The sequence below is a fragment of the Phascolarctos cinereus genome, unplaced genomic scaffold (assembly GCF_003287225.1).
Source record: "Phascolarctos cinereus isolate Bilbo 61053 unplaced genomic scaffold, phaCin_HiC Scaffold_4;HRSCAF=312, whole genome shotgun sequence".
Lineage (NCBI taxonomy): Eukaryota > Metazoa > Chordata > Mammalia > Diprotodontia > Phascolarctidae > Phascolarctos > Phascolarctos cinereus.
In genome coordinates, this window is record NW_027555847.1 from 280,315,497 (window position 1) to 280,337,982 (window position 22,486).

The following is a 22,486-nucleotide window of genomic DNA, read 5'->3' on the forward strand; positions in this document are numbered from 1 at the left end:
CTGGACTCTCTAAGTTTTGGGGAAGATTTCCATGCCTTTTTAAAGGAGCAAAAAAACAAACAAAACCTAGCCTATATGGCAGGAAACTTCCATTGTTAGTGCTCTGAATCCTAACCAGATTAGCAGATCCTACTTTCTCACCAGGAAAGTAGGAGCACCATGTTAGAATGTTTCCCAGTCTACTCAAGATGACTGACTAAGAGGAATGTGGAGAATCTGACCTAATACGTCTGTCCCTGTAGAGCCACTTAGGCCCAGGTAGTAGCTGATGTTTTGGGGCTTCTTGGTTTTCTTTTTATTGGACCTATGATTTCTTTGGCAGGATTTTTTTGGTAGGATCCCAAAGAGAGAAAACAAATTGATAGTAATTGCAGTTTTCTGGGTTTGCAGGGAGCTTTATACATGAGCTTTACAAAGTCTCATACAGATGAGGAAATTGAAGCTTAAAGAAGTGACTTCTACTACAAGGTCACAAAGTCCAGAAGTATAGGATTTCAATCCAGGTCTTCTGTGGCTTCAAGTCTAGCACTGTCTCCACTATACCTGCTTCCTCTCAATTTCTCAGCAATATGAAAAGCCTAAAAATCCATTAAACCATTGAGTTTGACTACCAGTTTTTCTCATTTTCCCTAAGTTTCACGTTATTGTATTAAACATTTTTATGTAATTGATTCTTTTGCAGAAATTGTTTAAGATGGTGTATTTTCCTTGTCACTTATAAAAGCTTTCTTCTAGAAAATGAAAATGAAATAAAAGGGAAGTATTTTGTGCTTTGGAATAGAACTAGATGTCCTTCTTATTCGCAACTTTGTTGACCTCACTGGTTACCTTTTGGCACAGGTCAGCAATGTGATTTAAATGTTTTTCCCTGATACTTGTAATAGATCGATTTCAGCCAGTTAATATGTTTAAGTTGTATACCTTGTGATGAAAGATAATTTATTTATGAGTTAGCTGGTTGGAATTAGAGGTGAAGCCTGTTATAATTCAGTTCACTCATCAAACTTTTATTCACTGTCTGCTCTCTGCCAGTCACTATATTAGGCACTGACAGCAAAAATAAAATATCACCTGTTCTTATGGAGCTTACATTCAGCTCAGGGAAAACACACACAGATAAATACAAAGTAAAAGGAGAACAGGAATATGTGGGGGTATCAGGAAAGGCCTTATATAGAAAGTGGAGCTTGAGTTACATCTTGAAGGAGGTAAGGATTCCAGGAACTAAAAATGAGGAGATGAGAGCATTCCTGAAGCACGGGGGAAATTTTGGTATCTAGGTTGAAACTCAGTTGACAGGCCATGAAGTTAATCTTAGAAAAAAGATGGCTTTGCAAACCCATGACCAACTCTTAACACCTACAAGTAGTAACTCCAAGCTGGATGGGACAAGTACCTGGTCAGTAGACTTGGCATCTTCTAGCCAGCCTGACCTGAGCTCATCAAGATGCTTTGGCTTGCCCCAATCCTGGATTGTTAACAATTTTAAGTGTTAACAATAAAATTATTTTGCTTTTAAAAAATAATAAAAAAAGAAAGATAAAATTAAAAAAAAAAAAGGTAAACTACCTTCCTAAAAAGTTCTCTGAAATCCCTTGTTCTTCCCTATGCTCTTACTTAGCCTTCTGGTTCATTCATTCGGTAAGCATTTTTTAAAGCACCAGGTGTTGTGCTAAGCAGTAGTACAAAAAAAATTATTCCAAAGCAAAAGTAATTTTAATTTCACATGGGGGTCACATGATTTCCACTTCAGGAGCATATTAGTGGCTTAAAATCAGAAATCTTAGCTTTCTGTTGACATTCTGGATTTGTAGGTTGGAATAATATAATCGTGTACAAGAAAGAGAACAAGATCTGTGCTGCCATAAAACTCTGTTAGGCACCTGAGAAACACCATAAAATACTATGCTTTGTGAATTGCATTAAACAAATTGAGTTTATATATAAAACACATATTTTGCAAATGCTTATCACCTCTTTGGCTCTTCTCCCAGGTGCAAAGCTGGAACTCAAATTTAGCTTAAGCTGTCTTTCCCAAACACTTTCAGCTTTGTTTTTTACTTAGGATCATTGCTAGTCAAAAAAAATGATAGGAAAATATCCTATTTGGAAATATGATGCCTAAAATTATTAGGGGTGGGGATTAGGAAGGAGTGCAGAAGTTGTGCTTGGTCATTTTTAATTCCACATCTAGCTGAACTTAGTGGAGTCAGGACTGTATATCTATAACTTCTCAAGACCTGCCTTTCTTTTCTTCTGTATATTTCCTATACTTTATGCTCACACTTTTCCTCTCTAGGGGGAATACGTAAGATATCTGGACCCTTAATATTGACCAGTTCTTAATCTTTGCTAATTTTTTGACCTAGCATTTAAGAAGTGAAAAGTGTAAAATTTGCCCTTAAATTGACAACACATTTTTAAAATATTATCAGTTTCATTAGGAATACCTTTGCATGGCATGAGCACTGTATGGTTATATAAATCATGCATCAGTACTGTTCCAGAAACCATATACTTGAGGTTGTTAAGCAGGATTTCATGTTTAAACAGTATTGTTATACCAGTAAGTTTATTTACATTAGTGTGGATTCTTGGCCAGACTGCAAGTCATATATATGCATGCATGCATGCATGCATGCATGTATAGACACATATATACGTAAACATACATGTGTAGATGCCATATGTTAATTCTTTGAAAGAAAGACATTCATGTATTCTACTAAGTCATATGTGCTATAAAATTGAAATTTTTTCTGATAGTAAACAGTTAAAATTTTATGTTCTTATATAGTAATATTTTCAGGTTAAAGAAGACTTTGTGGTTAAAAATGGTTATCAGCTATTTGGAAGGATATTCAGTCTTTTATTTAAAGAAAAAAGAACTTTTTGACAAGCTATAATATATTGTTTCAAATTCAGGAATAGAAGGTCAATCCGTGGAAGTTGCCAATATTTTGGACATCAGAGGAGAATATAACCGTGAGATTGCAATGAGAATTTCTTCTGACCTAAACAGTGAAAAAAGATTTTATACTGACCTAAATGGATATCAGGTAACTATTCTCTTTAAAGTAGAAGTATAATGCATAAACTAGTAATGTTTATTTAGTAATGGTTGAATTGTTAATTTGGTAGCAATTAAAGAAATAGATCAAAAGTAAGCTTTTATTTTGAAGTAAACTGATCTTTTCAAAAAGGTTTTTTTTTAAATTTAATTGTTTAAAATTTCATTTTATTTTCAGTTCCAAATTTTTTCCCTCCTCCACTTTCTCCCTCCCCATTGAGAAGGCATGAAGTATAGTACTCATCACACATATGAAGTCATATACCACATATTTACATATTAGCCTTGTTCCTTGAAGGAGGGAGGGGGACATTCTTAAATCTTCACTCAGAGCACATCAGTTCTTTATTTGGAATTTGATAGCATTTTTATCGTGAATCCTTTGGAATTGTGGGGGAATCATTGTATTGATCAGAATTACTAGGTCTTTCACAGTTGATTATCTTTATAAGTTGCTATTACTGTGTAATTTGTTCTCCTGATTCTGCTCACTTTTTGCATTAGTTCATATAAGACTTCTCAAGTTTTACTGAACCGATCCTCTTTATCATATTCCTGTAGCACAATAGTATTCCTTCACATTGATATACCATAACTTGTTCAGCCGTTCCCCAGTTGATACCCATTCCCTCAGTTTCCAATTCTTGCTCACCACAAAAAGAGCTGCTATAAATAAATATTTTTGTACATATAGGTCCTTTTCCTTTGATCTATTTAAAGTGTAGCTCTTGTATTGCTGTGTCAAGAGGTATGTACAGTTTTGTAACTTTTGGGGCATAGTTCTAAATTGCCTTCCACAATGGTTAGATTAGTTCACAAACCCACCAACCGTGTATATTAGTGTACTCATTTGCCCACACCTCTCCAGCATTTGTCATTTTCCTTTTTCTATCACCTTAGCCAGTCTGATGGGTATAAACTGAATTTTTAGTAAATGAGATTTTACATAAAAAAGTAAAACCACTATATGATATTCCCAAAACTAGACTAAATAGTTGAAGGGATAGTGTGCATTTACACTGAAATTTCTTCTTTCAGTTGCATATATTTTGTACATTAGTTGGTTACCCAGTATTTCAAGAGTGAATAAAAGTTGATTAATTAAATGAATTCATTTGTTAAGCAGGTTACTATTCCATAGCAAGAAGTAGAGAGCAGGGGAGAGAAGGCACAGGGACAGGATTATTGTGTTTAGCTTCTAAAACCCTGTGCAACCTGGTTTCATTCCCTTTATTCCCAGCCTCACTGGACCTAACTCACCTTTTTTATGTTGGTATGGCCAAACTGGATGTACTTACACCTGACCCTTCATCTTTGATCTCCATGTCTTTGTTCTGGTTATCCCTTATGTCTGGAATGTTCTCCCTTCCTAACTCTGCTTTATAGACTCTCTTTCTTCCCTTTCTCCCTTTCTTCTTTTAAGACATAGCTCACACACTGTCTTCAGCACGAAGTCTTTCCGGATCCCCTGACTACTAGTGTCCTCCTTCCCAAACTACTTTGTATTTAACTAGTTTAAGTATATTTGTACTTACTAATTTTATATTTATGCCGGATATATTATTTATATGTACTTATTGTCTTTCCCATTAGAATGTAAGGTCCTTCAGAGTAGATATTATTTCATTCTTTGTACTTGTATCTCCTGTACTTAGCATAGTTCCTGACAGATAGTAAATGCTTTATAAATACTTGTTGATTGATTGTTCAGGGTCACAAAAGCAGTAAGTAGCATAGCTGAGATTTAAGCCTATGCCTCTGACCCTAAATCCAATATCTTTTTCCTTTACAACTCTAGAAGAGCAGTATCAAACAACCATATGTATCTTAGTTCCTCAGTCTGTTCTTCAGGTTAACTCAGCTTCACACAGGGATGGTCAAATTTTTGCTCTTGCTATCACCCAAAATTGTTGCATAATCAAGAAATCTGAAATTTCTTTGTCTTATCAAAACCTCCTATCACATCATCTATCCTTAGTCCTTACTCCTTATGAACGTATTCTTTTTACCCTCATCATGAACTCTAATTCCTTCATGCCTCAGTACCCTCTCAGATCATCTTTCTTCCTCTTGTTACTCCTTCCTCCCTTTCCCCCTTCTCTCCCTTTCTCCATTCCTTCCATCTCCCTTCTCTCCCTCCCTTATCTTAACTCTTTAGTTAAGCAATTTGACTCTTTAGTGTAATCTCAAATTCTTTGTCCATTTATCCTGTCACACTGCTCATGCCTTGCCAAACCATACCTGTAAATTACTCTCACCATGTACCTTTTTTTTGTGCCTACTCAAATGTTGTGAATGGATCTGCAGCTGTGCTAACTTAATGCATTCCAAATTTGTTATCTAGTTTCAAGTAGATCCTCGCTTCAACATAAAAGTCTTTGTAGTCCTCTGTAATTTATTCTGTGTCCCATTGTAGAAAGTTCTTAAACTTCCCACCCTCTCATTTTCAACCCATATCTCTATTTTCCAGTCTTGTACAAACAGTTATGAGTATGTTATATTCACTAAATAAAACTAAACTTAATTTGAAGAGGAGGAAGAAATGTGAATTTTTCAGATAATTTTCTGCCACATGCCAAATATTTATGAGTATCCAACTAACTTTCAGATAGGCAGCAGATCAGCGGCAGGGTGCCTTGTAGTAAGAAAGCTCCAAAGTCAAACCCTGCCCCTGTCACATAAAAGCTACTCGGTTATGGTTAAGTCTTTCATCTCTTAGCACTCTTGTCATCATTCTAAGACTATGTTTTGTTCAGTAGAGAGTTTCTATTCTACTAGTTCCCCACAACAAAACAAAACAAAAAAAGAATAAGTTATAACCTTGACTGACAGGATAGGGAACATAAGATCCTGCTGTGTCATTTGATTTTAAAAGTGCGTTTGGGTCTCCAGGTAAGAGGGGATAGCATGAAATATACTAGAGAAGCTCAGCTTTCCCATGGAAACCTCAACAAGTAACAAGTAACTGAAAAGGTCCTAGAAAAATCAGTGATAAAGAAATCTGAAAAGATTCAGAAATAAGCTCATCCATCCAGTATGGAACAGCACAAAAAGATGGTCATAAGAGGTTGGAAGCAGGTAGAGGGAACAATCCAAGGAAGCTGGTACCAGGACAGAGAAGCAGAAAGGGTAGAGGTGGGGAAGAAGGGTCATACCAGGAAAAACAATGCAAACTCTAGTAACCTTGCCAGAAGCCAATAGAATTGGAGAAAGTAGGGGAACCAGTGAGAATTCCTGCAGATAGACTTGAAACTTGATGGTGTCATAAACCAGCACTATTTCCAGTAATCAGGGGCCTGAAACCAGATCCTGTCCCTGATCCATTAGAATAGAATCAGGGGTAGAACAACACAGATCAGTGAACACAGACACAGGAGATAGAGCCAACTTAGCACCTGAGTGCTAGATATGGGGTTTACATAGAAAGTTTGAACCCAACTCGATATCCAGTATCCCACTGAGGCCTTTTTGGGAAAAAATATCCAGTTCAGACATAAATACCTAGTGAACTACCAGGAGACTTAAGTAGAATCCAGGGATTGAGGAAGAGGGTTGGGATCCAATATCTACTGCCCTACCAAGATTAGTAGTGGTAGCTATCTCCAGTCTACAAAGATGACAAGACCAAACCATTTAAGTGTTGGAGGGAGGGGCATCTAGGTGATGTAGTAGATAGAGCACTGGCCCTGGAGTCAGAGGACCTGAGTTCAAATCAGTCCTCAGACACTTGACACTTACTAGCTGTGTGACCCTGGGCAAGTCACTTAACCTCATTGCCTAGGGGGGCCCCCCCCTCAAAAAAAATCATATTGGAGAGGACTGAACAGAGTACAAAATCTGAGACTGAAAATGTGAGTGAACAGAAAAAGATAGAAAACACTGATCAGTGGAATGAGAGAAGTCTAAAATGTAAATTTTTAAAAAAGGTGTAATACAAGTATAACTATCAGCAGACTCTCTTGTGCAGGTGGGGGGGGAGTGGGATGGGGGGAAGAAACTAGTTTGATTATAAAAAATTGTTGAGAAAAATGAAGCATATCACAAAAATGAATGAATTGAAAAGAGGGGGGAAAAGTAAAAGAATAAAATGGCTTAGAACAGAAGTTGGAAAACCCCAAGTAAGTAGTGGACTCCCTGGAAAACAAAATGAAGCAAACAACTCAACTACTACATGAGATAAACATTATTAGAAAACATTCAAATAATTAAAAAAAAATAGAAGAAAATGTAAGGCATCTACTGTCAAAAATAACTTTCCTAGAAAACAGGTCAGAGAGAAAATCTAAACATCATCCAACTTCCTGAAAACCATGATCAGTCAAAAATCCAGAAGCCATAATCATTTAAAAAAACAAAAACTACCCAGATCTCTTTCTACCTCAAGACAGTGAAGATTAAAGGAATCTACTGACCAACTGCCAAAAGAATCATCAAACTATAAACAGACCCTGGAATGTCAAAGCCAAAACCCAGGATTTTCCAATGTAGGAGGGTTTGAAAACTGACAAGTATTATGGACTTTTAGTTTAGAGGGACAAATATTCCTTCCCGTCCTAGAATGCAGTTTCAACTGTTGTACTCTTTGAATTAGAAGACAGTTTTGAGTCATGCTGGAAAATTTTGGAAAAGATTCAGACAGTCTGGAAAGAACAACTGAGGGGAAAGAGAAAGAACGTGAGCCAAACAGCAGTAGCAATGGGAGAGATGGCATCCTTACTGCCACCTGAGACTTAACAGACATGGCTGGGGAGGAGCAGAGGCCTAGGAGCAGTGAGAGAGAGAAGAGGGCTATGCTTTGGTAGAGATGGGAGAAATAGATGATTGCTTAATATATGAGGAAATCTAGTATCAGTCAGTAAGGCATGTATTGTATACTTAGTTTGTGCCTAGGACAAGGAATAGCTATTCTAAAGCTACACACAGAATTAAATTAAGATAAAGCATTAAGCTTCTATCTCAGTCTTAGAATTCTTCCTAAAAGGGGGCCCTGAGCTATTGTAATTACGTTAAGGGCTTTTCTTGTTTTACAAACTCCATAAAACTGCATTGAAAAAAACAAAAACAGAACAAGGGGCCCGAGTTCTTTGAGTTATCCTTTATAATGAGTGCATGTTCTGTCTGCTCAGGAGAATATAACCTAGGAGAGGGCAGTTGTATTCCTAACATATGGTGTAGTGACTTTATAGAGTAGGTGCTTAATAAATGTTTATTGAATTTAATTGGCAGTATTGAAGGAAGTAAATTGAGCTTGGTATTCAAAGGGCCAATATTCTAATCACAGAATTTATTCAAAATTTATTTAGAAGGGAAATTAGACATCTCCTAGTTCAATGCCCTCATTTTATGGATGAAAAAACTGAGTCACAAAGAAGTTCAGTCACTTCCCAGGGTTAAGTAGATAGAAATAGAGGTTATCTTTAAAGCTAGGATCTCTAACTTTAAGATGATTATATGATTTAATTGAAATGACACTGGAATAAATGTCATTTGCCTTGGTTTCTAGTCCTGGCCTGACTGCTTATTGACTTTATGACCTTGCGAGAATTACTTACCTGCTTTGGGTCTTAATAACATTGTTTGTACCATGGCAGTTTGGATAGAATGGCCCCTGAAGTCCCTTAGAATTTTAACATTTTCTAACTCAAAGGATTTTTTCAGGCTTAGGCTGGAGTTGTATTTTGTATTTCATCTTTCAGGAGTAGTGTCATGGGTTCAGTTTCTCCACATTAAATAAAGTATTGAAGAGTTTTTAAGTACAAACTTTTTTTAATGTTAATTCACTACAGTAATTGGTAGTTATATAATACTTGTTTTTAAAATTACAGAGTATTAACAAAAATAGCAAGCATTTTAACATGCCTGTGACAACTGATATATATATTTGTAGGAAACCAACTTAAGGTAAATAGTGATTTAAAAAAATATTATAATGTATGCTTTTAAACTTGGGTGTATAGCTTTTCCATTTATTATTCATTATAAGTATAATGTTTCAGTCTTAGATCATTTTAAAAAATGTAATCCTATTATAATTTGTTTTATGCAGATGTTAAGATTCTAAGGCTTTGTTGAATATCCCTGCTGTTTTTTAGCCTTATTTTTAAAACTAGGAATATTCTGATGTTCTTATAACTCATCCACCTTTCTCACAAATCTTATGGCAGCAGCTCTTTGTCTTTTGCACTCAATTTCCTTCAAAGAGGATTTCATTAAAAAAAATTCTTTGAACTAGAAATGATGTTGTGCTGTTTCTCTGTAAAACAGAAATGCATCACTGTTAATACAAAGACGTTCAGATTTCCATTAGATACTATGTGAATATCAACTGAATTTGCTAAAGATAACTTTTTGCATTATAGATACAGCCTAGACTAACAATGAGCAAATTACCTCTTCAAGCAAATATCTACCCAATGACTACAATGGCTTATATCCAGGATGATGGGTTTCGTTTGACACTTCTTTCTGCCCAGTCTTTAGGTGTTGCAAGTTTAAAAAATGGTATGTACTCTTTTTCCCTCTTTTAACTTTTTTAAAAGATTCAAATATGATATTTCACCCTTGGTAAAAGTGTTTTGTTGCTGGAGAGAGAGAGTTCTTTTAAGACAGGGAATATAAAATTTTATTTAAATGTTTTAAAAATATTTTGAAGTATGCAGTAGTTCTGTATTTTGGCTAGTTAAAAATGGAAGGGATGGGGACAAAAAAGGATGGCAAGGAGAATGATAGAGTAAATGTGAAGGAAGAAAACAAAGGAGTTGAAAATCATCAAGTCTAACCCCTTCATTTTATCAATGCAGAGAATAAGGCCAAGAAACTACTGAGAATCCAGAACTATGTTCACTGTCTCCTTTCCCCATCCCACCCCCACCCCCAAGCAAGTCCCAGCCCAGGCCTCACTTACTCATTGTTTGGGTTTTGATGGCTCAAAGCCAATGTAAATAAAAATTTTTTTGTTCTGGCCAGAAACCCTGAAGGTCTTCCCATCCCAGATTAATTCTTTTGAGTAAGCAAACTAGGCTGTCTTTTGCCTCAGTTCTTGCCTAGCCTTAAATCACTGAATGGGTGTTGCCTCAGACAAACTGAGACCTGGGAAAAATCTTAGCCAAGCTCTCCCACTGCATCCTGAGCCATCTTAAGTTATCCTAACTTGTGTCTTGCCACTGGACTTAAATGACTGGAGGAAAGAGTGAGGCTGATGACTTTGCACAGTTCTGCCTCACTTAAATCTAATTTCACTTGTAAGTCAAGACATCACCCTACTTTTGTCACTGATCCTTTTCTAGAAGGGAGGACAAATAACAGTCTACCAAAGCGGATTAACACTTTATGTGCATCTTATTGTCTTAGTTTCTGAGAATACTGAGAACTTAAGTGATTTCTTTTCCCCCCCAGAGTCATATAGTCTTGGGGCAGATAGGTGGTGCAGTGGATAAAGCACCTGCCCTAGAGTCAGAAGGACCTGAGTTCAAATCCTGCCTCAGACACGTAACACTTACTAGCTGTGTAACTCTGGGCAAGTCACTTAACCCCAATTGCCTCACCAAAAAAACCAAATACCAGAGTCATATAGGCAGTTTGTGTTAGAGGTAGTACTTGAACCCGTGTCTTCGTAATTTCAAGACTGAAGAACATAAGCACTTTACCAAAAATACTTAACATCTTTATATGTGTTTTTACTATTTATAATATAGCTTATTATCATAGTATAGTATATAGCACATATACAGTATGTGTATTACATATTATAGACTGAACTTTGTTCAATGAATTGTAAAAATTTGTCCATTTCAGATGGTACTAGTTGCTAAAATGTTTGGACATTTTTTGTTTGCATGCTTATATTTTCAACCCTGTCTTTTAAATTACTTTTAGTTGTTCTTCAGATAAAATGTAGATTTTTGACCAAATGTGATTTCATTGGTATAAGAAATTTCTGGAGAGAAATGTCCTCTTCCAATGCAGATAAACACCTTCTCTCCAAACTTCTAATCTTTACTAGTAAATTACTCAGATCATTAAAAAGTTGATCTCCTTTTCCAAGGTCACAGAAGTCAGTATATCTCAGAGGCAATATTTGAGCCCAAGTCTTCCTCATTCCAAAACAGTTTTCTGTCCATTGTGACACACTACCTCATAAATATTCAGCATAATAATGATAAAATAAGAGTTAGAATTTATATAGAGTTTTAGATTGGCAGTGTGCTTTATACATGTTATTTCATCTGACCCTCATAACAACAACCTTATGGTGTAGGTGCTACATTGTCCTCATTTTAAACACAAGGAAACCGAGATGGGGGGGTGGAGCCAAGATGGCAGAGTGAAAGCAGTGACTTGCTTGAGCTCTCCCCCAAACCCCTCCAAATACTCATAAAAAATGGCTCTAAACAAATTCTGAAGCAGCAGAACCCACAAAAAGACAGAGTGAAACAAATCTCCAGCCCAAGACAACCTGGATGATTGATCAGAAAGGTGTATCGCACCGGGCTGGGAGCGCAGCGCAGCGCGGCATGGGCGCGCAGGCCGCAGCAAACCTGGAGCAGGCCTCAGAGGACTGAATCGCGGGCAGCTGTGGAGGTTCCCAGACTCCTCAATCCACGAATGTCAAAGACAACTTAGAAGGTCAGTGGGAAAAGTCTGTGTCTGTCGGTGGTCAGAGAGGAAGGCGGGGTCTCAGCTCCATTCCCCAAGAGCCTGGTCCTGGGGGGCAGCTGCTTCCCGAGCTTCCGGCCCACAGATGGAGGGGGAATCCAGTGGCTGATCAGAGAGGGACTGCAGGGATCTCTTTGCCAGTGCTGAGGTAGGAATCTCTTGCTTTGCCCATGTGTGGATCTGGGTCACGGTTCTGGTTGGCAGTGCTGGGGTGAGGAAGAGCGCTGGTGTGGTGGAGCTTGTAGTGGCTGTGGAGAGGAACCCATCCCCACAGTTACAGGACAGAAAGGAATACCTGTGCTCACAGTCCAGGAAAGGAGTAAACACCTCACCCCTTATCATACCACCTTGGAAGAACTAAAAACAGCTACACAAACCCCTGAAGCTTGGGACAGTACACTCTCCACATTGGAAGCAGACTCTTACCTTAACAAGGAGTTTAAAACTCAAGTAATTGGCTGGGATCATGAGCAAGCAGCGCAAAAAGAGTCAGACTATATTATCTTACTTTGGTGAAAAAGATCAAAATATACAACCAGAAGAAGACAACAAAGTCAAAGCTCCTACATCCAAAGCCTCCAAGAAAAATATGAATCAGTCCCAGGCCTTGGAAGAGCTCAAAAGAGATTTTGAGAAGCAAGTAAGGGAAGTAGAGGAAAAACTGGGAAGAGAAATGAGAGTGATGCAAGAAAATCATGAAAAACAAGTCAACAGCTTGCTAAAGGAGACCCAAAAAAATACTGAACAAAATAACACTTTAAAAAACAGCCTAACCCAAATGTCAAAAGAGTTCCAAAAAGCCAATGAGGAGAAAAATGCCCTAAAAAGAAAAATTGGCCAAATGGAAAAGGAAGTCCAAAAGATTACTGAAGAAAATACTTCCTTAAAAATTAGAATAGAGCAATTGGAAGACAGTGACTTTATGAGAAATCAAGACACTGTAAAACAAATCCAAAAGAATGAAAAATTAGAAAACAATGTGAAATATCTCATGGGAAAAACAACTGACCTGGAAAATAGATCCAGGAGAGAGAATTTAAAAATTATTGGACTATGTGAAAGCCATGATCAAAAAAAGAGCCTAGACATCATCTTTCAAGAAATTATCAAGGAAAACTGCCCTGATATTTTAGAACCAGAGGGCAAAATAGAAATTGAAAGAATCCAAGATCTCCCCTGAAAGAGATCCCCAAAGGAAAACTCCTAGGAATATTGTAGCCAAATTCCAGAGTTCCCAGGTCAAGGAGAAAATATTACAAGCTGCCAGAAAGAAACAATTCAAATATTGTGGAAACACAATGAGGATTACACGAGATTTAGCAGCTTCTACATTAAAGGACTGAGGGCATGGAATATAATATTCCGGAAGGCAAGGGAGACAGGATTACAACCAAGAATCACCTACCCAACAAAATTGAGTATAATCCTTCAGGGGAAAAAATGGTCATTCAGTGAAATAGAGGACTTTCAAGCATTCCTGATGAAAAGACCAGAGCTAAACAGAAAATTTGACTTTCAAATACAGGACTCCAGTGGAACATGAAGAGGTAAACAGGAAAGAGAAATCATAAGAGACTTATTAAGATTGAACTGTTTACATTCCTGCATAGAAAGATGATATTTGTAACTCATGAGAACTTTGTCAGTATTAGGGTAGTTGAAGGAAAAAAATTGTATGTATGTATATATAGATAGATAGAGGCACAGGGTGAGTTGAAGATTAAGGGGTCATATCTGGAGGATAAAATTAAGGGATGAGAGAGGATGATACTGGAGAAGAAAGGGAGAGGTAGAATGGGGTAAATTATCTCACAAAAAAAAAAGAAAAGTCTCTCACAGTGGAGGGGAAACAGGGGAAGGTGAGAGGGAATGAGGGAATCTTATTCTCATAGGATTTGGCTTAAGGAGAGAATAACATACACATTCAATTGGGTATGGAAATCTGTCTTACCCTACAGGAAAATAGGGGGAGAAGGGGACAAGAGAGCAGGGGGTGATAGAGAGGAGGGCAGATTGGGAAAGAGGGTAATCAGAAGCAAATACTTCTGAGGAGGGACAGGGTCAAAAGAAAAGAATAGAATAAATGGGAGGGCAGGACAGGATTAAGGGAAATAGAGTTAGTTTTTTACAAGATGTCTACTAAGGAAGTGTTTTGCATAACTGCACATGTACAACCTATATTGAGTTGCTTGCCTTTTCAATGAGGATGGGTGGGGGAGGGAGGAAGGGAGAAAATTTGGAACTCAAAGTTTTAAAAACACATGTTTTAAAAAAAATGTTTTCACATGCAACTGGGAAATAAGAAATACAGGAAATGGGGTTCAGAAGTCTATCCTGCTCTACAGGAAAATAGAAGGGGAAGGGGATAAGAGAAGGGAGTGGGGAGAGATAGAAGAGAAGGCAGACCAGGGGAAGGGGTATTCAGAATGCACGCCATCTTGGGGTGGGGGAGGGGTGAGAAATTTGGAACTCAAAAACTTGTGGAAGTGAATATTGAAAACTAAAAATAAATAAATTCATATTAAGAAATAAAAAATAAAAAGAAGTGAATGGGAAGTGTGAAAGTGGAAATAAATTAAAAAAAAAAAGGAAACCGAGATATGGTAAGTGATTTGTCTAGCATCACATAGCTAAGTCTTGTCTGAAATAGGATTTAAACTCAAGACTTCTTGACTCCTACTTGAACCCTCTCCCCACTCCACCACCTGGTTAGTCATTAGGTGACATAATATATAATCAGTGTAATTCTTGATATGGACATTAGTGATAGAAATGAGTACAAATATGGATTAATCCATCTTTGCAGGGAGTATAAAATGCAATTATCAAAATAAACATTGTTTCTTTTTCAGGACAGATTGAGGTAGTCATGGATCGTCGACTCATGCAAGATGATTATCGTGGCCTTGGACAAGGTGTCCAAGACAACAAGATTACAGCTAATTTATTTCGAATTCTGTTAGAAAAAAGAAATGGAATTAACATGGTAAGAAGAATTATGTGGCACATTTTTTGCTTGTTTTGATCAGGTAGTAATTCATTTTCTTTGATGAAAATCTTGGGGACTTTAAATTTTGAGGTGTTCTGGTATTTGGGGTACCAAGATACTCTAAAAAATATTATTAGATTGTACTCATATTAAAAGTCTAGTACTACCACCACATGATCATCTCAGTAGATACAGAAAAAGCCTTTAACAAAGTACAACACTCAAAAACCCTACAAAGTATAGGCACAGAAAGACCTTTTTTTTAATATCATGAAAAAAGTATCTATCCAGAGCCAAAAGCAATAGTTGTCTGCAATAGGGATACACTAAAACAATTTACAGTAAATATGAGTGAAGCAAGAATGCCGCTCTCCCTATTATTATTTGATATACTTCTGAAAATACTTTGCAACAGCACTAAGTCAAGATAAAAAAATTAAAGATTTAAAGATAGGTAAAGTGGAGATGTAAAACTGTCTTTATTTACTGATGATATGTTGGTAGACTTGGAAAGTCCTAAGAAAGCAGCAGAGATACTAATTTAGATGATAGCTTTAGCAAAGTTGCAGACCAGAAAATAAATCCTCAAAAGTCATTAGCATTTCTATGTAGTAATAGTAAAACCCAAGAAGGAATAATAGGGAAATACCATTCTAAATAACTACAAAATGCATAAAATATCTGGGAATCAACATAGAAAGACATGTATAGATTGAGTTACAAAGTGTTCCTTTAAGAAGTGTAAAACAACTTAAATAGGCCATGCCAATATAATAAAAATGACAATACTGCCAAAATCAATTTACATTTTTAATGCTATACCAATCATTACCAAGGAGAAACTTTATAGAATTTTATAAAATGATAAAATTCATTTGGTTAAAAAAAAAAGATCTAGAATACCAAAGAAAATGATGAAAAGAAGTAGACAAAGGGGAAATAACACTTCCAGATCTCAAAGTGTGCTATAAGGCAGCTCTCAGTAAAACCATCTGGTGTTGGTTAAAAAAGAAATAGAGAAATAGCTCAATGAAGCAGAGTAGACACAAGAGAGAATCAGAAATAATAGACTTCAGTCACTTTAGATAACTTAAGTAGCCACTAACAGCTCAGTGTTTGATAAAGTGGACTAGGGGGAAAAAAACCTCCTTATTTGATAAAACTGCTTTGGCAGAAATTAGGCTAAGATCAATACCTTCCACAGTACTCCACAGGATATTTGGATGTACTGGGTGGCTTCTGAGGTCCTTACCAGCTCCAAATCTGTGACCCAGTGATATCTTCTCATTCATCTTTGTTTGTTTCCACTAGTGTCCTATTATACCTAGTCTTTGTATCCTTCAAGATACTTCTGAGAAATTAGGCGGCGCTGATGGTAAATGTTTAAGACTGAATCCTATGATTACAGGCTACTAGACTCTTCTGCTTCTAAACTCAGGATGTACAAATAAATGTTTTTGGTTTTAGTCAATTTGAATTAATTTAACTAGGAACCATAAGAAATATTTATGCTCAATATAGACCTTCAAATATTTCTCCTGAAATGTTATAAATGTTGGTAGGACGCTTTGATTCTAAACTATTTCCATTTCCTTCACTTAATTAAACAAATTTGGGTGGAGTACAGGGCATCTATGTATCTGTCTGTATCTATCTATCTACCTACCTACCTACCTACCTATTTATCTTTATCAATACAGGACATCTGAAAGGAGATAATGCTAAATAAGCCTAAAAGGCAAGCTGAGATGAAACTGTGAAGGATCTTAAATCTGCAGATCTTACTGATCTTTAATAAACAACCAATAAACGATTTTTAATAGAAGAAAGGAAAAAAAGTGATACTTCAGAGGGGCTGACTTTTGAGAGAACTAAAAGGAGAGAACAAAGAGATGTCAAGAGATTTTGAGTTGTAGAATATGGTTTTAAAGGCAAATAACCTCTATTTTCTCAGTAACTTGTGAGGCCAGAGGCTTGAGAGTAGAAAAAAATTTGGAACAACCACTGTGGGATGTTCCTTAGGTAATTAAAGAAGAGTAAAATTATTTCATTGTGATAATGGGGGCTCAGATGAGATTGAATATTGAAAATTTGTAGCTGACTCAGTCAACACAATCATGTGACCTATTTAAGTCAAGAAGAAAAATGATAGGGGTAATAATACCAACTGGTGTTGGGAAGTTGTGAACAGCAGTAGGGCAAGGGACTGAAGAGTGGAAGACAGCATACAGTTGAACTGATTAATTTATAGGTTTATCATAATTGGGAAGGGAATAAAGTGAAGCCAAAATAGGAATTGTGGCCTTGGAGATCACCAAAGGAAGTAAGTCCTGGAAGTTACAGAAAGGATGAAAAATAGATTTAGAGGAAATAAGACACAGGGCAAAAAGAAAGGATAGGAGCATATGGTCAGTAATGTCAGAATCCTTGATCAGAAAAGTGGAACACAGGGATTGCTGGGGAGATCAAGGTTAGTTCTATATCAGTGTGTGATACACACTAAAATAGGTGCCTCTAATTTCTCTCTTCATTCTCTTATTCTTTAAAATCTAGCTTCTGATCTCATCTTTACACCAAAACTTTCCATCTCTTAATTGCAAAATTCAGTGAACTTTTCTTCATCTTCAGTCTCCTTGACCTCTTTGTAGCCTTTGACACTGTTTGATCGCCCTCTCCTCTTTGATATTCTTATTTCTCTTGAGTTTTTGGCACTTTACTCTTTCTTAATTTTTCTCTCACCTATCTGACTACTTTTTTGTCTTTTTTGCTAGATCCTCATCCAGGTCATGCCCTTTAACAGTAGGTGTCCCAAAGGGTTCTGTCATAGACCCTCTTCTCTCCTCCTATAATACTTCACTTGTTAATCTTGTCAGCTCCCATGGATTCAATTATCATCTCTGCTGGTGATTCTGAGATCTAAATATCTTGCTCTAACTTCTCTACTGATCTCCAATCTCCAATCTTCTTTCACATTTGCCTTTTGAACATTCAGCCTGGGTGTCTAATAGACATGTTAAACTCAACATGTCTAAAACTGAATTCTCATTGTCTTTCCCCCTAAATCTTCAATACTATCCTTCCAGTGCCTCAGGTTTGCCACCTAGGCGTCAACCTTATCATCCATCACTGTCCCATCCCCTTACATCTAAATCTGTTTTCTAGCACCTATTGATTTCACCATTTTAACGTGTTTTAAATACACTCCCATCTCTTCTCTCACTGCTACCACATGATGCAAGCATTTATCACCTCTCCCTGTTTTAATACACCTTCCATTCAGCCACCAAAGTGACTTTCCCATAATTCAGGTCTGGCCATGTCACCCAACTACTCAGTAAACTCCAGAACCTCCCTATTACCTCCAAGATCAAATACAAAGTGTCTGTTTGATATTCACAGCCATTCATAACCTGTCCTCCTCTTAGCTTTCTAGTCTTCTTACACCCTTCCATATACTCTTTTATCCAGTGACACTGGCCTCCTTGTTGTTCCATCAACAAGACACTCCATCTCTCAGCTCTGGGCATTTTCTCTGGCTGTCCTCTATGCCTGGAATAATTTCCATCCTTATCTATGCCTGCTGGCTTCCTCTAAGTCCCAACTAAAATCCCATCTTCTACTGGAAGCCTTCCCCAGCCTCTCTTAGTCTTAGTGTCTTCCCCCTTTAATTTTTTCCTATTTATCTTGCATATAGCTTGTTTGTATGTATTTGTTTGATTGTCTCCCTCAGATTAAAAACTCCCCGAGAACAGGTTCTTGTCTTTTGATGCTTTTTGTATCCCCAGTGCTTAACATAGATGCTCAGTAATTTTTTTTCCCACTAACTAGGGTAGAGTGATGATGAGTTAACGAAGTCAGAGGGGCAAGGATGTTTGAGGGGACAATATGATGTGTATTAAAGTCTCCTGGCGTAAGGGAAAGAGTTGACAAAGAGAGGAAGACTGAAGTGTCTTAGGGCAGGTTAACTACCACCACAATCTGGATAGATTGACAGAAAGAGGTAACAGAAGACACAGTTGAAGGTAGGGCAGAGTTGGATAGGGTTGGCTCTGGAAGTGGTAGCAAGAATAAAGAGGTAGTTTTCACTTACACAGCCAGTAATTTTGTGTCACCAGAATTAGTAGAGGAAGAAGTAAGAATTTGTTAGCCACAGAATGAGGATATGTAAGTTTTTTAATGGACTCCCACTCTTAAGAGTCTTATGAAAAGCAGAAGGCAGGGGGCAGCTGGGTGGCACAGTGGATGGAGTACCAGCCCTGAAGTCAGGAAGACCTGAGTTCAAATCCAGCCTCAGACCAAACACTTGACACTTACTAGCTGTGTGACCCTGGGCATGTCACTAAACCCCAATTGCCTTTAAAAAAAAAAAAGCAGAAGGCAATGTCTGTTCTCTGTCAGGAAGTAGAGGAAAGGGGGGGCCTACTTCCTTAGGTTGGCTGAGCCCTCTACACACGGGGATATTCTTTCCTCCAACCAAGGGCAACGAGAAAGAAAAAGAAAACATCTGAGTCATTTCTTGCTGTGGTTAGAAATGAAATCTTTTCTGAAAGAAAATGGAATTGTAAATAAAGCTTCTCATACTGTTTTTTCTCAAGGGGGGCAAAAAAGATTATATTTGGGATTTTCTTGGCAAAGATACTGTGCCATTTCTTTCTCCATCCTTTCACTCTTAGAAAAGGTCTCCATTCAAGAGGTTTGGTATCTGAGCCTCTGGTCCTGACCTGGACCAGTCTAGCCAAAGTCCAGCAGAAACTATGTCCCATTCCTGTTCAGTGATTAGTGAAGTAAAACTGGTCAGAGCAGCAGTAAAATATTAAAGATCAAGGAGATTAATTGCAGTTGAGGGGATTTTAGGGATCAGTGAAGGAAATGACTCAGTTTATAAAGACTGCACCAGCTTCCCTGACTATGGCTGACTAGAGCATGGGATGCATCCTGTGCCTGTGTGCTTCTGAGAGCTTCATGTTCTGCTCCGACAGCGAACTTAGGAGGCAGATTGAACATTATTGACATACACATAAATATATATGTATATCACATGTACACACATTTGTATATTCCTGAACAGTTGTATATCATACATACTAACAATTTGCTGTGCTATATTGCATTTCATTTAATTTTTTTTTCCTGAAAAAATGTGATTTTAGCCAGTTTCAGTGGTCAAACTTTGGGATACATCGTGAGACCAAATAGATTTTTTTTAAAGAATGTTTTTAGAAATAAGGGGATAACTCTTTCTTTGTATTGCCAGTCTACTAAGCCTGGTTCTCAGGTACCAATATGACAGCTGCTTGTAACACATTATTATGCCTTTTTCTTTTTTTTTTTTTTACACCAGAACCACTCACTGTTGCATAGCATTCTGGAATTCTAACCTAGATTTTGAAGTCATGTAATTTTGGTGTAAGTTTACAATTATTGGAAGGGATCACATCTTATGCTCACTGATGAATAATAATGTGAGGGGCAGCATGGAATTGTAGAGAGAGAATTGACTTCAGACTTAGAAGCAACTTGGTTCAAGTTTTTTTTTCCATTTTAAAATATGTATTTATTAAGTCATTGAAGGTAATAATAAACCCAATATATATTAATATAAATAATATATTTAAATGAAAAGTAATTATCATTTCCAGAACAAACATAGTGAGAATAGTAGCATTGCTTTACATATTTTTTGCAAATGTCTTTAATGTCTGGCATAATAGAAGACAGCTGGATTTGGTTCAAGTTTCACTTCTGAAATACCAGCCATGACACTGAGCAAGTCACTTAACTTCTTGGGCCCCAGGCAAGTCTTTGACTATAGCAAATTGCAGAGCAGGTGCTGATTTTCGTTGGCAGAGGATATTTTCTCATTGGGGGATCCTTACAGCAATGAAATGAACAGATATTTTGAAAATATATGTTTGAGAATGCTATTAGTTTTTTCATTCACAATTCTACCTAATCTATTAAAGACCATATAAAAGGAAATAGCATATTTGTAAGCAGCTTTAAAAGGTCTAGGATTTCAAGGCATATTTTGGTTTTGGGGTTTTTTTTCAACTTTATATTTTTGCTGTGCAGTTTTGTTGACCTGACTACAGTTGGCTACCAGCCTTGGGTATGTTACTTTGTGATAACATAGGATGATAAATCTGGAGCTAGAAGTGACCTGAGAGGTCATCTAGTCTTCTTCACTTTACAGATGAGGTGAATAAGACCTAGAACTTAACCCAAGATTAATTGACTTATGTGAGGTTATATAGGTTGTGTCAAAGGTGGGATTCGATCCCTCCTCATCACTCCTTTTTTTCCCCTCAAATGTCAATTTCACATTCACCCACTATGGAGTAAAGAAATGATCAGTTCTTTGTACTTTTTATTTACCTTATCCCTTATACTGGTAAGCTACTAGGATTTTCATTTGATGCCTCTGTTGCTAATGCTCATAATTTCACAGAAGTTATTATTGGAATACTAATAATTTTTTCTAGTAATGGGAGACGCATTCAAATTTCTGTTTGGAACATAGCTGGTAACTAAAGAAACTATATATATAATCTGTTTCTTTTTCTAAGTCTAGCACTATATCTTTTTTTTTATTTGATTAGGTCCAGTTAGCTTAAATTTGATTTAAAGTCAGTTGATGGAACATTTTCTATATTTATTCTAACTTTTGTGAATCATGTAGTGTATATCTTCAAATCTGGTAGGAAACCATTCCATTTAATATTTTGTGGTTTTAAGTATGCATATATGTATATATTTATATTACCATATAGAAATGACAGTACTCCCTAAACATTTATGTATATAAAATCATTTTTCTCTTCTGATGATAAAATGAGGACAAAGCATGGGTCAGTAGTGTAGTGACAATTCAAAAAAATTAGATGTTTTAAATATATCATCTTTAATGTTTTATGCTTAGATGGTCTATTTCTTCAGTGTGTACTGAGTCCCTGAAGTGTAATATTTGCCATACAAACACAGTTTTGGATGGGTATACATGAGGTTATAATCTGCTTATATAAGAGAAAAAAACATGAGAAAATGGTAGAGACTAATATAATAGGGTAAAATGTCTTTTGAAGTAATGACACCATCTCCAGTCCACCCTTCACACCCCTTTCAAACTGATAGTCTGAAGTACAGTTAGCTCCCCTCCAAAACTCCTCAGAAAATAGATTCAGAAAATATTCCAGATCAAATCTTGATGGGAACTCCCAAGAAAAATTACAGTGAGACATTGTTCCCAGACCAGGTCAGCATAAGGAGACAGAGAGATTTGGAGACCCTGGAAATGGTGTCTGGGTGATGTATTCCGAGTACAATACTCCACTGTACAGTGAGGCTACACACCAAGGCAAAAGGAAGTCCCAGACCCATACCAGGGCACCATGTACAGAGTGCAGGAATAGGTGCCAACTGGAAACTTTGTTACCCACTCCCCAGTTTCAGGTCATAGCTCCTGGGCCAATAAGCCTGTGGTTCAAGGGCAGTGGTTGCAGGCCCTAGCTAGAGAGGAACAAGCTCAAAATTAAGCAGCAGAGATATGACTTGGATCCCCAGGTGCAAAACAAATTCTCACTTTCAGCTTCTAACCCAATCTGAAGCCTTCAGAGGGATAACTAGTGCAGGAACCCCAGACCTAAGGGGAGCCAGCACTTCTGTCACTCTGAACCAGCAGAGCTTCCCGGCTGTTGGGTTATGGCTAAATACAACAGCAGTCTACTCTTGGACAGATCTAACCCCAGGAGGGCTTACAAAGGTCAGACCGGGGT

The 22,486-nt window shown here is 37.1% G+C and overlaps 1 protein-coding gene across 1 annotated transcript in view; it reads left to right on the forward strand.

Annotated features, from left to right (window-relative positions):
- The window catches only part of MAN2A1 (mannosidase alpha class 2A member 1), a 205,063-nt gene that overhangs the window by 165,816 nt on the left and 16,761 nt on the right, over positions 1-22,486 (forward strand). The window contains exons 17-19 of the mRNA XM_020968826.2: positions 2,926-3,059; positions 9,430-9,571; positions 14,578-14,711. Coding sequence (XP_020824485.1) covers positions 2,926-3,059; positions 9,430-9,571; positions 14,578-14,711 — 410 coding nt within the window. The remainder of the gene's footprint in view (positions 1-2,925; positions 3,060-9,429; positions 9,572-14,577; positions 14,712-22,486) is intronic.